Source organism: Calonectris borealis, chromosome 5 (assembly GCF_964195595.1).
Source record: "Calonectris borealis chromosome 5, bCalBor7.hap1.2, whole genome shotgun sequence".
NCBI classification, from domain to species: domain Eukaryota; kingdom Metazoa; phylum Chordata; class Aves; order Procellariiformes; family Procellariidae; genus Calonectris; species Calonectris borealis.
Window position 1 is genome coordinate 17469726 of NC_134316.1, and position 16288 is coordinate 17486013.

The 16288-nt window shown below is 45.3% G+C and overlaps 1 protein-coding gene across 1 annotated transcript; it reads left to right on the plus strand.

The window, feature by feature from the left end:
* The first annotated feature begins 1002 nt into the window (after nt 1–1002).
* LOC142082759 (alpha-1-antiproteinase 2-like) lies at nt 1003–14568 on the plus strand. Its single transcript, XM_075151182.1, has 5 exons — nt 1003–1035; nt 6037–6702; nt 7701–7971; nt 13546–13693; nt 14320–14568. Exons 2-5 carry the CDS (start codon nt 6054–6056, stop codon nt 14512–14514), a joined length of 1263 nt encoding a protein of 420 aa, XP_075007283.1. The 5' UTR covers nt 1003–1035; nt 6037–6053; the 3' UTR covers nt 14515–14568.
* Nucleotides 14569–16288: the final 1720 nt, after the last annotated feature.

A 16288-nucleotide genomic window follows, 5' to 3' on the forward strand; every position in this document is an offset into this window, starting at 1 on the left:
TGCTGGGCACTGGCCTGTGAGGTTTTTCCAGTCCCTCAGTTATACCCACATTAGCACAGCCCCTGTGGTTTTCCCTCCACGCGTGCTGCAGGAGCACAGCCTCCTGCATGGACTTTGGCTTTAAGGGGGGATCATGGAAAACACAGGTGGCTCAACCACATGGGTCCACCTCTGTGTGAAAGCGTGCTCTGGTGTACCAGCCTGACACTCCCTTGCCTGTATTTCGGCGGTGCCTGCACCTTGCGCCAGCCCACACTCGCAGAGCACAGGGCAACAGTTTGTCCTTCAATCCATTGCTGCATGAGGTACCGGGTGACACCAATCCGGCTGGGGTGTGCTGGGTACCATGGGCTCCTGACTGCTCATCTCTGCCATCATGTCACCATCCCTATAGCAACCCTCAGCCACTACAAACATCAGTACTACTGCTTTAATTTTAAATTTACTAGTGATGTCCCCAGAAATTGGCCCTTATTAATGGCAACGTAGATAATTAAGAAATAGCGGATCATTTAAAACAAATATGCCAAATAAAAGCTATTAAAAGTCTGGTGTAGAGGAAGCAAAATATCTCTGTGCAAAATACTAAGATGAGATCTGGCTGCAGCGTGCATCCAGCTGTCTTTTCCTTAGGCTCTTGTCTAGTATTATGTGTGTGTTTAATTTTACTCATTTCAGTACTTCTACTGTATGAATTCATGCAGTTTACAGAAGTTAATGACACATGTGAAGTATTTGCTAGAGTGAGGGGCTGGATTCCCAGCAGAAGGATTTGCAGAAATGCAGAAGGACTCTTACGACTGTTGTAAGCAAAGGCAGGGTTCAGCCACGCATATATAGCAAAAATCAGGTGCCTCCCCCAAAAAATTGTCTTCACTGTTTACTCTGCACCATTCCTAAAGTAATAACACTTGTCTGCCCTAGTTAATGTTTTCTAGAGGACGCTTTGCTTTCATAATGTTATTTAACAGTATAAATAAGAGAGGGAGCTGCAGGGTAGTCCTAGTGAAGACAGCAGGATCCTTGGAAGCTGCTGTAAGTAGTGATTTTTTTGTTTCCTATAGAGACTTCAAAAGTGTATCCTCCTGTTGCATGCAATTGATTTTAAGTCTTTCCCAGGGTTGTATCTTATATTGAAACCTGTCTTAGCAATTGTTCCAGTGATAAAGAGTCTTTTATTGCGTCAGCTGGATATAAAGGGCATAGGCATCACAATTTAGGCATGGAGTTGCCTGCACGTTGTCTGGTGGCTGGCAGGAGTAAGAATCTAAAAGCCAGAGTGGGGTGTCTAGTTGCCTTGCAGGGGAGCAAGGTGATCTCTGGAGCCAGCAAATTCTAAGCACCTAAAAGAGGGTCTTTCCCAGATTTACCTCCTGCTAGAGGAAATAGGCTCTGCTCCATTAAAAGTCTGAGGATGGGTGCTTAGAGCTTTTTTTTAATGTATTGGTGATGCTTTTTAAGTAATTCTGCTGATTTTATATTCAAGGTCTACAAGAAATATCTTTGCTTAGGGAATGGGATATCTAAGGTCTGCTTCCCTTTTAGATGAGACATAGAATAATTATCATAGAATCATTAAGGTTCGAAAAGACCTCTAAGATCATCGAGTCCAACTGTCAAGATCATCGAGCCATCTTACTATTGCTCTAATCATCAGATTACAGGATCATTGAGAGGGAAGGAGAGAAAATGATGTTCTCCACACGCTCAGGGGAGCTAAGATCGTAGTGAGGCCAACGTGTTCGTGGTGCCAGAGACCAGGCAGTGGTCGGGTGCACACTGGAAAGTAGGAACAGGGAACCTGGTCTGATGTGTTCTTGGGACTGCCGCTGCTTTGCAGAGAGAAGAAAATTTCCTCTGTCCCACCAGACTGTCCTAACGACTGCACTGGTTCTTTTTTATCTTCTTTTTTATCCTCTGACCTCAGTGATGCTTCATCCCTGAGTATGTGCAGTAACTCAGGCGCAACAGCAAGTACTGATGGTGGCCTGGTAGAAGAGTGAGAGCTCATGTTAACTTGTTTCCAGGTAAAAGGAGGCCTAGAAGTGAGTGATGCCACTCTTGGAGAGTGCACTTCCCAGGTGAGCTCTCCAATGCTAAGTTGTCTTACAGAAGATAGATGACACTGGGAACAGCTCTGTGAACAGTCACATACATTTCTAAAGGACAGTGTAAACTTGGCTTCCATGTTTCTGCTGCAAAAGGAATTACTTTTAATGAAAAACTCACAGTGGTTGGATTCTCTGCAGAATCCAATGCCCTTGCCTTGTGCTTGCAATCTTCTCAGGGGCCTGAGGCACAGAGGCATCAAAACTCTAAATCACAGGAGAAGTAAATGTCTAGCTGATCAGTCTGGAAAAGCCCCTGAGCATGTCCAGGCACATACAATGAGGTACGCAGAGAGCTTTCAGGCCAGCCAGGAAAGCACATGTGAGTTTGTGGTGCTCCTTTGAGTAGGCGGTCCTGGACAGCAGGCTTTTGAGGTCATTTTCTCACACACAGATGTGACTAGTCAAGTCTTTCTTTTGTGACTTTCTTGTGTGCTTGGGTGATTTTTTTTGGATATGGCCCTGAGTAGCTGAGATTAGTTCAGCAGATACCACTGGTGGTGGTGGGGCTATGTCTTGACGTGCCTAGTGCCCTCACAGTGTGGCTTTCAGGAAATGGATTTCTCAGATTTCCTCATTTAGAAGCAATCAGGAGGGAAGCAGCACCATCTGGTGAGCAAACAGCTTTTCTATTTCATGCCTGCATATGTTTTTGAGGACTGCAAATTTTCACGTTGTCTAAAATGAGATTATCGGTGAGGATCCTTATGGGAGTAGCATGGGATGAATATACATCTCCTGGACTATTACATGAGACTCTAAAGGCAGAAAATTGTCTTCAGAATTGACTCTCCAAATCACAGAGATAAAAATCAGCCCTAAAGTGGACAAATTAGTTATATCGACAAAGAAGCAAGTTCTGTCAGTCAGGAAACTCCAGCCAGCTCACTTCCAGGTCTTCTGGTGGAATTATTCTAGCATAACTTCAGCTAATTCCAGTTTTCACCATTTTATTTCTAGGATATACTGTCCAAAATAAGTACTGCCATTCTGGGTCGCATGGTAGGGAAGACTGTGTGATAGGGAAGAGGTAATATATTCAACAAGTGTTATCACCAAATCTATTACAGATAAATTGCTTAAAGGAACACTGTCCTCCAGGTGTTGGCATGCTCTTGTGCTATTGTCTGGTTTGATTGAAAGCTCTTCATAAAAGCAACATTTCTTGAATACCTCAAATATATTGTCATTGCGTAACATAATCAAAGAGAAGAAAAGAGGCAGAGAGCTAAACGGGTTTCCTTCCAAGCTATTCAACAAATCAGTGTAGGTTTGGAATTAAAATTGAAGAACTTTTCACTTCTAGTCCCATGTTTATGGACAAACTGTTTTTCTGGAGAGTATATGAGTAAAGTCTTAAGATAGGAAGCTTCCTGCAAAATTAGCCCTTTCAGGTAAGGGGCTAATTCCCTAAGGGCTTTTTAGCACAGGTTCTCAGCTCTTTGCTTTTTAATAAATTGTTGGCAAGTATGCTTGGTAGGAAAATCCCTCAATCATTAAAACCATATGAGAATCTGCATCTTCTACTTCATACTGAAAGGGTGTCTGTTGTCAGTTTATCACTGGCTATCACTTGCTAACCTAGAAGCCACAATAATATCAAATGGAATAGTAAATATCAAGTATGAAGTAACAATTCCCAATCATATTCTAAAGGCTTACAGGATGCAAATTCTATTATAAAAGTACCTTAACATTTCAAAGAAGGGCCTAATATAGTTGGCCACTTGTATCTTCAAGGCTTAAACAACAAATAAGACCTCTACAAACTGCAGCTTCTGTGTCTTTTATAATCCTAAGATTTTAAAATCAACCAATATCAAGATTTTTGTGAGGGCTGACTCATGAGTCTTGACTGTTTGTTGTTGGCCAGTGCTGAGTAACAGGAGGATGATTCAGATTCAGATTGTATTTAATTGTCTGTGAATTCATAGCTGTAATAAAATGAAATTAATTCCATGAAAGTACATAAATTAACCACAAAATGCTAAAATAACTCCATAGGGCAAAAATATCAGGATAGGAAAAAAATCTTCAGAATACTGTAACCAATATTTTACACAACTCTTACAGCAAAACCATGCTATATTCATTAGCCATAATTTTGAGGCCAGGTCAGTTAAATTCCATGTCTACTTTGCATTCCAAATAAAAAGAAATTGGCAGTTCAATGTGTATATAGAAAAGTCCATCTATATGCTGTGTTTTGTAATAAATATTAAATGTGATGAGATAGGGAACAGGTGGTGACTTATGTTTAAAATGAAATGTTTCATTCTTTGGTATTTATGTTATTCTTAATAAATTATGACTGCAGCTGAGTAAATAGTTCACAGTGAATAATTTATCCAGAGGCAGCTTCTGAATCGGCCTGCTGGATATGTGGAAATAGATGAGGCTTAGCTCTGATGCTTTTGTTTGGGAGTTGATTTCTTTTCAAAGTCTGACTAATACATTGGCTTACTGATAGCTGGTTTTAAATATTCAGAACTGGAGCTCTTATGTTGAGTTACAAGTAGCTAGATATATTGAGAAGTATCATTTCAATGTCAAAATCAGAGGAGGAGGCCAAACTATAATTTAAAACTACTGTGCATAGTAATTGAAAATGTAGTTACCAAGAACCCTTATGGTTCTTCCATTTGTCAACAACACAGTAGGTGTTATTGCGAACAGGCCTGCTTTTTAGAAATACTTATATCAAACACGTAAATGTTGGAATATTTTATTATAGGTCAAAAATGTTTTGTCATTCTTATGCAGGTCTAACTGTAACTGGATATTCAACCACTAATACAAATTGCTCCCTCTGATGTTATGGAGAAAGCAGGACCGTGAGCATAGCACTTTCTGACGACAGTTTCTCAAGTTGAATCACACCAGAACAGAAAGGTGCAATTGGCTTAATATGCCTCTCCTTGCACAAGTTTTAGCAAATCTGGCTCATTATCTCCCCAAATCCTTTGCAACTCTCTCACCATTTCTTTGCCCTAGATTTCTCCTCAGAAATGAGGCTCACTGGGACATTCACATCTGCATTTCCAAGGTCCCTTTGTAAGAGCTTATACAGTGCAGAGTATCAGCTCTGCAAAGGAATGTAGATCCCACAGCCAAGCATAACAGGTTAAGATAAATGTATTGCCCTTTGACCAGTAGAACATCTGATAAAAATAAGGCCTTGTTTTTGTTAATGACATTGACTCCTTCTGCTGTGCTGAAAATGAACCCACTCCAATGGTTTGGTTTGTCTGTTAAGAGACAACACATTATTTCAGGTTCTTATTTAAAGTGTTACATCATCTTTATTCAGAAGGAAAAAGCACCGATTTCTTAGAGACAGAGGGCTTTATATTCCGTATGCTGCTGAAAAACAGCCACCACCATTTGTCGTCTCTTGAAATAGGTTGCCTTATCAATCTGACCAAAAGTTTATTTAAAGATCTCCTTCATGCCTGTTTGCTCAAATTCTGCTTGTATGTAGCTATTGATTGCTGCCCACTTGCATGAATTTCCTTTCTTCCTTTACTCACAAAACATCCAGACTTCTTCTGTGATGCACTTTCCAGGAATTATCTTAGACCATTAGTGTCAAAAGCACAGTAGTATCGCAGGCCTCCAGTGATTAGCCATAGTATGTTTTCTGATGGGATATGCTCTGTTCTCTGGACTGCTGAGGGTGCTGTGTATTCAGCTAATCCTTGCTGAATTTTGTCTTTGCAGGTATTTAGGGTGAGGGTGGCAGAAAAAGTTGGCGGCAACTTGCCAGGAGGCCTGGGAAAATAAAAAAACATCTGGCAAGAGTTGGAGAACACGGAAACTGAGGACAAAAGAAAGACATAAGATTTCTTATTCAGTGGGAATGTCTGAATAACTACTTCTACTTAATTAATTTACTTACCTTAGTAATAGCTTCTCCTTTTTTCCATAGGATTTTAATACAAGAAGATGAAGACCACGTTCTACATAAGTTTGCTACTGGCTGGGCTTCATGTTGTTGCCCATGGTCAGCTCCCACCCAACCACCACAATGGACATGATCCAAATGAACCTAAACACCACATGCATCATGCAGGTGAAGCGATCGCTTGCCTCAAACTAGTGCCAAACAATGCTGACTTTGCATTTCAATTTTTTAAAGAGGTTACACTGGAGGCACCTAATAAGAACATTTTCTTCTCTCCTGTAAGCATCTCCACTGCATTTGCGATGCTGGCCCTGGGGGCTAGATCAACCACTCAGACTCAGATTCTGGAAGGACTCACCTTCAACCTCACAGAGATTCAGGAGAAAGAGATACATGAAGGCTTCCACAACCTTATCCACATGCTGAGCCATCCCGAGAGCGGGGTCCAGCTCAACATAGGGAATGCCATCTTTCTAACAGAGAAGCTGAAACCTCTGAAAAAGTTTTTAGATGATGCCAAAGCTCTATATCAGCTGGAGGCTTTTACTACTGACTTTAAGAATCCCACAGAGGCTGAGAAGCAGATCAATGATTATATAGAGAGGAAAACACATGGGAAAATTACTGATTTGGTCAAGGATATGGATCCACAGACTGTAATGCTTCTGGCTAGCTTTGTTTTCTTTAAAGGTAAGTGCTCTAGGATTCGTATTCACATTATTCACCCTTATCAACTGATCTAATGTCAGCTACCTCATGTTGGTAATTGCCCTGAGGAAAATTTCAAATGCTCTTTGCTGGGCCAGAAGAGCTCCTAATGGCACACTGGAGGTGGTGGAGAGGTGGCAGGACCCCGCTTGGCACAGGGAGGCAGCCGGGGCCACACAAGCTTGGTTCTCTCTGTGGCAGCCAGGGGAGCTCTGCTCCAAGCCGCAGCCTCCCATGCAGCCTGACCTCACTTTCAGGGGTTTACTCCTAACCCCAATTGCCCCATGTTCTTCTAATTTTCAGTGAAGGCGCTGAGAAGCATGCATGACCTAATCCTTTTAATGCCTCTCTTTAAAAGTATGCATGATTCAGTGGCCTAATTTACTACATACTCTGGTTTTTTCCCTGTCAGAGTCCTTTATGTGTACACAGTAACATATTTATATATGGAAGAAGCTAGTGATGAGCAGGAGAGGACATTTTAAGAAATAAAGTGGAAACACGGTGAATTTCTGATGTGGGTTAGATGATGTGCTCTTAAACCTGACACAACAGCACTCAGATATGAGATCCTACATTAATTTTATCTACAAATTGAAGCTTATGATTAAAGTCAATAGAAATGAAATGCATACAGTATATGAGTACATAGATGATGTCAGGTAAGCCCTTAAATGACAACTTAACAGAAAGGCTACTTAGATTACCTGAACAGAAAAGTAATGGTAGGTACAAAGAAAACACCTAATTAGTTCATTATTGGAATCTGAAAAATAAAGTGAAACTGGAATCTAATGCACTCTTTTGACCAGGTAAAAGATTCTTGTCTTACTGTGATACACATTTTAAAATGTTATGTTTGAAAATTCTGAATTTAACAAATGGAGGAATGGATGAATATTATTACTGGTTATATAAAATTCAATTTATGATGGGATGGGACATGGGATATTCAGTTGCATTCTCCTTCTCTGTATCAGGCAACTGGGAAAAACCTTTTAAACCGGAGCATACCGAAGAAAGGGAGTTCTTTGTGGATGCTGAAACTACTGTGAAAGTCTCTATGATGCACCAGATGGGCAGATTCGACTTCTATTTTGATGAGGAGCTGTCATGCACTGTGGTACGGCTTCATTATAACGGGAGTGCTACTGCATTTCTAGTTCTGCCAGCAAAAGGGAAAATGAAGCAGTTAGAGCAAACTCTGGTCAAGGAAACCGTCCAGGAATGGTCAGACCATCTCTTCCAGAGGTAATCTTCTGCCAGTCAGCTGCAGCAGCACCTAGATTTATAGTCTTTTTTCTTTTTTGGGAATGCAAACACTGTGAACTTGCTGATTCTGGGAACTGAGTGGGTTATTTTTGGCTTGTGTGCCCTAGCTGTAAAAATCTTGCAGCTGGTTGGTATTTAACTATTCTCTTGTTGATGCCTGAGTGATTTGCCGCTCCCCCCAGCAGAGCAGAAACCATTCTGATGGGCTCCCGGGAGTTCCAAATAGCAAGCCTAGATTGGCGTTTCTAAAACAGCCCATTGACTCAGTGGGAAGGTGGCAATTCTAAGGCAAATCTGTTATAGTGAGGTTTCAGCTAATGTGTTTTACCTCTCATATGTCACTGACACACCGTGACTCAGACATATGTCTAAACCTTAAATAAACCATAACTTCAACAGTTTGTAGTAATGCATACATACATAATATGTCCTACACAATATCTTCCTTACAAGAACCATTGCAGCACACAGTGGTTGTTAGAACAGGCTAGTGATTAATTGTGGTGTCCTGATTTTCTGGCATTTTGTTTTTGAAACTATAAAAATCTAATGAGGTTCTGTTAGCTCCTACCATTGACTCTAACATCAGCTAACACATTTTACAACCTTGTTTGTCTGGGAGGGAAGAGATCTTAGCACCAGTAGATGAGTAACATCAAGTTAATATGTGCCTAATTTACCAAGCTCTGCCCTGATTCACAACTAATAAGGCTGTGCAGTTCACACCCATGATTCTTGGTGCATCATTATAGAAATGCCAGCACAGTTAATAAAAACATAATGGGTAGCAAATTGGATATGAGCTAATAGCATAATACCTCAAATATGAAAAATGAAAATGTATAATTCTCAGCTACAAAATCAGGAAAATCCTTATCTAAATGAATTCCTGGTGCAAGTTCCTTCAAGATCAACATAAGAATAAGTTCTTCATGGCAATTTCGGTTCTACTATTATGTTGATGCCAGTGCTAATACACTTGGTCCCATCATGTTCTAGTGCACCAGGCAGTATCACATAAGGCTACAGCAGTGGGGTTTGGATTCCACCCATTTTGCTCTTCAACCTAAGATATCTCTGGGCAAGACAGCAAAAGACTTGAGCTACCTAAAGGGTAATCACTGCAGTAGGTGACTTGGAGACTCCGAGGATCCCTAGACAGTGCATGAAGGGAAATCCAACAGAATAGCTGCCTACAGATAGCTCACAGTCAAAGGCAAACTCGATTGTGGCCAGCCCACGGGAGGAAGAAAATTAGAGGGTAGGGTGCCCAAAGGTGCAGCCAGCCAGGCACAGACCATCCATGGAGCCATGCCAAATGCCACAGCTATGCCAAAAACACTGCTTTGTTTTGAAGTGCTGGGGTTTGCTACACTTCTCTCCCAGCAGACTCTGTCTGTGCCCCACTTCAGGTCTCTACCTGCTTGAGCGACATGGGCTGTCACCTCCGCACCTCAGAGTATCAGGGAGTGTAAGAGGGAGATAGATTGGTGGAGCCGCACCCTACCGTCCCTGAGGCAAGGGCAGCACACGGAGGCTCCACAAGAAGCAGAGGAACCCCTGCCCTCTTGCCGCCAGGCAGAAGGAGGAGACCCAGGCGATGGAAGGGAATGGACACAGGTCCCTGCTCGGGGTGCCAGGCGAACCCCCGCCCGGCCTCCCTCACCTCAACCTTCCCAGTTGCCCCTACACAACAGATATGGGGCTCTGGAACTTGAGGGCCGGACGAACGGGGACGCAGATGAAGGCCCATCCAGGGGGTTGCCTGAGGCAAGGCAGCCAGCCCCACAAATTACGACTGCCTCCGCTAAGAAGAAAAGGAGGGTAATTGTCGTAGGTGATTCCCTTCTGAGGGAGACGGAGGGCCCAATTTGTCGGCCAGACCCATCCCACAGGGAAGCCTGCTGCCTCCCTGGGGCCCGGGTGAAGGACATTACTAGGAAGCTCCCTAGTCTCGTGCAGGCCTCCGATCACTGCCCGCTACTGGTTATACAGGCTGGCAGTGAGGAGGCTGCAGAGAGAAGTCCCGAAGGGATCAAAAGGGACTTCAGGGCGCTGGGGCGACTGGTGGGAGGATCGGGAGCACAGGTAGTGTTTTCCTCGGTCCCTTCAGTGGCAGGGCGGAATACTGAAGGGAACAGGAAAACTCATCGGATCAACACGTGGCTCAGGGGCTGGTGCCATCAGCAGAATTTTGGCTTCTTTGACCACGGGGAGGTTTACACGGCACCGGGCCTGCTGGCGACGGATGGAGTTCAGCTGTCTCACAGGGGGAAAAGGATTCTCGCGTGTGAGTTGGTCGGGCTCATCAAGAGGGCTTTAAACTAGTTTCGAAGGGGGAAGGGGATAAAACCAGGCTCTCTAGAGAAGAGCCTAGGGGCGGCACGCCAATGTCGGGGGCGAAATCGGCAGCCCAGCTCAAGTGCATCTACACCAATGCACGCAGCATGGGCGGCAAACAGGAGGAGCTGGAAGCCATTGTGCAGCGGGGTAGCTATGACTTAGTCGCCATCACGGAAATGTGGTGGGATGAGTCGCACGATTGGAGTGCTGCAATGGATGGCTATAAGCTCTTCAGAAGGGACAGGCGAGGAAGGAGAGGCGATGGAGTAGCCCTGTATGTTAGGGAGTACTTTGACTGTCTAGAGCTCAATGGTAGTGATGACGAGGTCGGGTGCTTGTGGGTAAGGATGAGGGGGAAGGCCAACAAGGCAGATATCCTGCTGGGGGTCTGTTATAGACCACCTAGCCAGGATGAGGAGGCAGACGAAATATTCTACCAGAGGCTGGCAGAAGCCTCCCAGTCGCTAGCCCTTGTTCTCGTGGGGATTTCAACTTTCCGGACGTCTGCTGGAAATACCACACGGCAGAGAGGAAACAGTCGAGGAGGTTCCTGGAGTGTGTGGAGGATAACTTCCTGACGCAGCTGGTAAGCGAGCCCACTAGGGGAGGTGCCTCGCTTGACCTGCTGTTCACGAACAGAGAAGGGCTGGTGGGAGATGTGGTGGTCGGAGGCCGGCTTGGGCTTAGCGACCATGAAATGGTAGAATTCTCGATACTTGGTGAAGTAAAGAGGGGGGCCAGCAAAACCGCTACCATGGACTTCCGGAGGGCGGACTTTGGCCTGCTCAGGACACTGGTCGAGAGGGTCCCTTGGGAGACAGTCCTGAAGGGCAAAGGGGTCCAGGAAGGCTGGACGTTCTTCAAGAAGGAAGTCTTAAAGGCACAGGAGTGGGTTGTCCCCATGTGCCGCAAGAAGAATGGGCGGGGAAGGCGACCGGCCTGGCTGAACGGGGAGCTCTGCCTGGGACTCAGGAAAAAAAGGAGAGTTTATCACTTGTGGAAGACGGGGCAGGCAACTCAGGAAGAGTACAGGGATCTCGTTAGGTCGTGCAGAGAGGAAATTAGAAAGGCAAAAGCCCGGCTAGAACTCAACCTGGCTACTGTCGTGAGAGACAACAAAAAATGCTTTTACAAGTATGTTAATGACAAAAGGAGAACCAAGGAGAATCTCCATCCTCTATTGGATGCGGCGGGGTACGTTGCCACCAAAGATGAGGAAAAGGCTGAGGTACTCAATGCCTTCTTTGCCTCAGTCTTTAGTAGTCAGAGTGGTTATCCTCAGGGTACTCAGGCCCCTGAGCTGGAAGACAAGGACGATGAGCAGGATAAACCCCCCATAATTCAAGAGGATGAAGTTAATGACCTGCTACGCCACCTGGACGCTCACAAGTCTATGGGGCCGGATGGGATCCACCCGAGGGTACTGAGGGAGCTGGCGGAGGAGCTTGCCGAGCCGCTCTCCATCATTTACCAGCAGTCCTGGTTAACTGGGGAAGTCCCGGACGACTGGAGGCTCACCAATGTGACGCCCATCTACAAGAAGGGCCAGAAGGAGGATCCGGGGAACTACAGGCCGGTCAGCCTGACCTCGGTGCAGGGGAAGATCATGGAGTGGTTGGTTTTGAGGGTGCTCACGAGCCATGTCCGGGACAACCAGGGGATCAGGCCCAGCCAGCATGGGTTCATGGAAGGCAGGTCCTGCTTGACCAACCTGATCTCCTTCTATGACCAGGTGACCCGCCTCGTGGATGAGGGAAAGGCTGTGGATGTGGTCTACGTGGACTTCAGTAAGGCCTTTGACACTGTCTCCCACAGCATTCTCCTAGAGAAGCTGGCGGCTCACGGCCTAGACAGGTGCACTCTTCGCTGGGTAAAAAACTGGCTGGACGGCCGGGCCCAGAGAGTTGTGGTGAACGGAGTTAAATCCAGTTGGCGGCCGGTCACGAGTGGTGTTCCCCAGGGCTCAGTACTGGGGCCGGTCTTGTTCAATATCTTTATCAATGATCTGGACAAGGGGATCGAGTGCTCCCTCAGTAAGTTTGCAGACGACACCAAGCTGGGCGGGAGTGTTGATCTGCTGGAGGGTAGGAAGGCACTGCAAGAGGGACCTGGACAGGCTGGATCGATGGGCCGAGGCCAACTGTATGAGGTTCAACAAGGCCAAGTGCCGGGTCCTGCACTTCGGCCACAACAACCCCAGGCAACGCTACAGGCTTGGGGAAGAGTGGCTGGAAAGCTGCCCGGAGGAAAAGGACCTGGGGGTGCTGATTGACAGCCGGCTGAACATGAGCCAGCAGTGTGCTCAGGTGGCCAAGAAGGCCAACGGCATCCTGGCCTGTATCAGAAATAGTGTGGCCAGCAGGAGCAGGGAGGTGATCGTGCCCCTGTACTCGGCACTGGTGAGGCCGCACCTCGAATACTGTGTTCAGTTTTGGGCCTCTCACTACAAGAAGGACATGGAGGTGCTGGAGCGTGTCCAGAGCAGGGCAACGAAGCTGGTGAAGGGCCTCGAGCACAAGTCTGATGAGGAACGGCTGAGAGAACTGGGACTGTTTAGCCTGGAGAAGAGGAGGCTGAGGGGAGACCTCATCGCTCTCTACAACTACCTGAAAGGAGGTTGTAGTGAGGTGGGTGTTGGTCTCTTCTCCCAAGTAACTAGTGATAGGATGAGAGGAAATGACCTCAAGTTGCGCCAAGGGAGGTTTAGATTGGACATTAGGAGAAATTTCTTTACTGAAAGAGTGATCAGGCCTTGGAACAGGCTGCCCAGGGAAGTGGTGGAGTCACCATCCCTGGAAATATTTAAAAGACGTGTAGATGAGGCCCTTAGGGACATGGTGTAGTGGGCATGGTGTGTTGGGTTGACGGTTGGACTTGATGATCTTAGAGGTCTTTTCCAACCTGTATGATTCTATGATTCTATGATTCTATGATTCTATGATTCTCTGTCTGTAAAAAGGGGCTCTATTTACTGTCCTCCTTTGCAGAGTGCTCTCAGATTTGCTAAAGAAAAACACCAGATATTACTATTATTATTATGAATGATAGTGCCTGTATCACCAGCAATTGAATTAGTGCGCATGGTACACTCAGGGCTGGTCCAGCCCCCTGGGGCTTGACACTCATGGGAATTACACAGTTTTCTCAGCATCATTTACCTCAGTGAAAGATCCTTCTCACCACCTTCTGTGTTTCTCTTCTACCTAACAGCCTGATGAGCCTCTACTTCCCCAAATTTTCTATTTCTGGGAGCTATGAAATAACGAACATCCTTAGCAAGATGGGAATTGTGGATGTGTTCACCGACCAGGCAGATCTGTCTGGCATCACTGGCACCCCGGACCTGAAGGTTTCTAAAGTAAGTCTGTGGCTGTCAGCCCTTTCCTTTCTTTCACAAACATGCAGGAAAACCACTCTATGGTAGCATCCGGAAACACCAGCTAAACACAGCTCCCAGCTTGCCTGCAGCTGGGTTCACCCTGGCCTCAGCCTGCAAGCTTACAAGAGGAGTTTGGCCATCAGTGACAGTGGAGATCAGATTAGTTTGCTGCACATCTGTTTTTTCTAAGACTGCTATCAGCTGAGATCTCTTGGGGGGTATCTGGAACATGAGAGGAACATCAACCCCTGGCTCCTCAAGGGGAGCCGCTAATGCTCCCGGACACACCACAGCCTGTCCTCCCACTCTGGAGACTCAGTTTCGGAGGTGCAGACAAGTTCTTACAACTGGAACCTCCATCCTTCATCCAATCGTTGGGACAGAGGGAAAATAGTCTGGGACTTTTTTTTTTGAGGAGATTTCTGTGGCTCTGTCCTGGTCCTCATTTAAAGCAACCATGACTACAACAACACAGCTCACATCTCTGCTGCCCCTACTCACTTCTCAGTGGATCTTCCAAAGCAGGGCCGCTTTAAAAGGATCTGATTCATCTCTCAGATGGCTGTTGTCTGCCCAGAATGATTGTCTGTTTTCTTTCTTCCTAGGTTGTTCATAAGGCTGCTCTGGATGTTGATGAGAGAGGTACTGAGGCGGCGGCAGCAACTGCTGCTGAAATAATGACAGTGTCTCTTCCTCCAACCGTTGAATTCAACCGTCCCTTCCTCATCTTGATTTTTGATAGAGATACAAACAGTACGCTCTTCATAGGAAAAATAGTTAACCCAACAATTACTAGCTGAAGTGACATATGAATTCTGCTTGCTATTACTGATTAAAGAAGACATGAAACTGCATGACATGATTTATTTCCATTTGTACCAGCTTAGTATATGATTTCTTTTTAGCAAGAGTCTTCATTCTATGCCATTATCAAAAACTATTGATATTGACCATGATACTTGCTTAAGAGGAAGCAAGGAAAATGTTTTAAATTCAGCTAGCAAAGAATGCCTTTTTTATTTGACTGAAAGCCAAGGAAAGACCTAAGATTTGCCAGCAGAGAGAGACATTTGTATTACAATGGAAGACTCCTGCTTAATAGGTGGTTGTCAGCCAGAATAGCAGATAAAATGATTAACTCTCTTGCAAACAAAGCAGAAATGGTTGTAATTTACCGTAAGTAAGCAAACAAGAGATGGGAAGAGTTGGATCAACAGTGCAGGGTCACGGGAGACTGAAGCTTCTAATGGAGACAGCACTGGGAATGTGAAAAGCTGTCTTCAACAGAGAAAGAAATCTCCTTTCTCCACCAGAAACCTTCTATCATTTTTAGCATTAATCTAGCAGCAAATCTTCCTGAGTTTCGTGCAGCTCAAAACAGAGCAGGAGGATCAAATCTGCTCTTGAACCTGAAGACTTTCAACCACGTATTGCCAATTCAACAGACTTAGATAGCCCGTGTGAGTAGCTGACTTCTCACACATGTATCCATCAGTGGTCAGAAGGAGGATGTAGCTGGATGGGCAGGTGAGGTATTTGGATGGCAAATACACGAGCATACTGTCAGCTGAGATTTGTGGAAAAAGTATAATGAGGGTCTAGAAAATTGTAGGTATTTCAAGTGCTGTCCTTTTACAAAGGACAAAGTAGATAGGGAGCACCCAATAAGCAGATTGCCTGACCCAGAGGGTGGTGGCAGGCACCCAGGTAGGACATAGGACAGCTTGAGGACCGGCCAGTAACCGCTTTCAACAGACATGCCTTGGCAACAGGTACCAGAAGGAGCACAGTTGCCCCTTTCTTCCCTACAGTTGTGTTTTTTGGAAGGAGATGAAATGGTGTCACGGCATCAGGAATCACGTTGGGAGCAGTCAAACGGCTTGTGAAGCTAACGCAGCCTCAGCCAGATCTTGTGTGCCCTCTGTGAAATTAAAACCAAGTGTGATTTTATCAGACTGGTGCAAAGCACTGTCTCCCCTTTCACAGTCGAAAGGACAGCCCCCTTCCAGCTTTGTGTTCCTAAAAGCTCCTGTTAACTCTCATACATGGTTCTTGATGGTGTTTTTTGACTAAATAGACACTGTCTGTATAGACAAGTGTATGAACAACTCACAAGCATTGATGGCAGGACTCCCAGTGAAAGAGATGCACGTGCACTACATCATCTTCCTGGCTCCTTCCTGCACTCACCTCCATCTGTTTGGGTGGCTTTGTGGCCCAACATCCACACAGAGATAATTCATAAGGCACCCTATCTGACTGTACAGGGTTCTTGTCTTCCTGAAATAGGATTACATGGTGCAGCATCGATAGGGTCAGTCTTAGCTGCTATCACTCCTACTGTTAACTGCTGTTAAAGAACGGGCATTCAGCAAAGCAACAGTAAAACCTTTAGGGATAAGAGAGCTTAAAGAGGCGACATCCTTAGCTATGTATTAAAGTCCCTAGAGTCACACCAATTTGCACCAGTTGAAAAACTGACATAATTGATTTTAGTAGAATGATCCTCAGTTTACGTCAAGAAATGTGGAAGAAACTGAGGTCCCAGATGCACCTGTGGCAGCTGTAAGACTA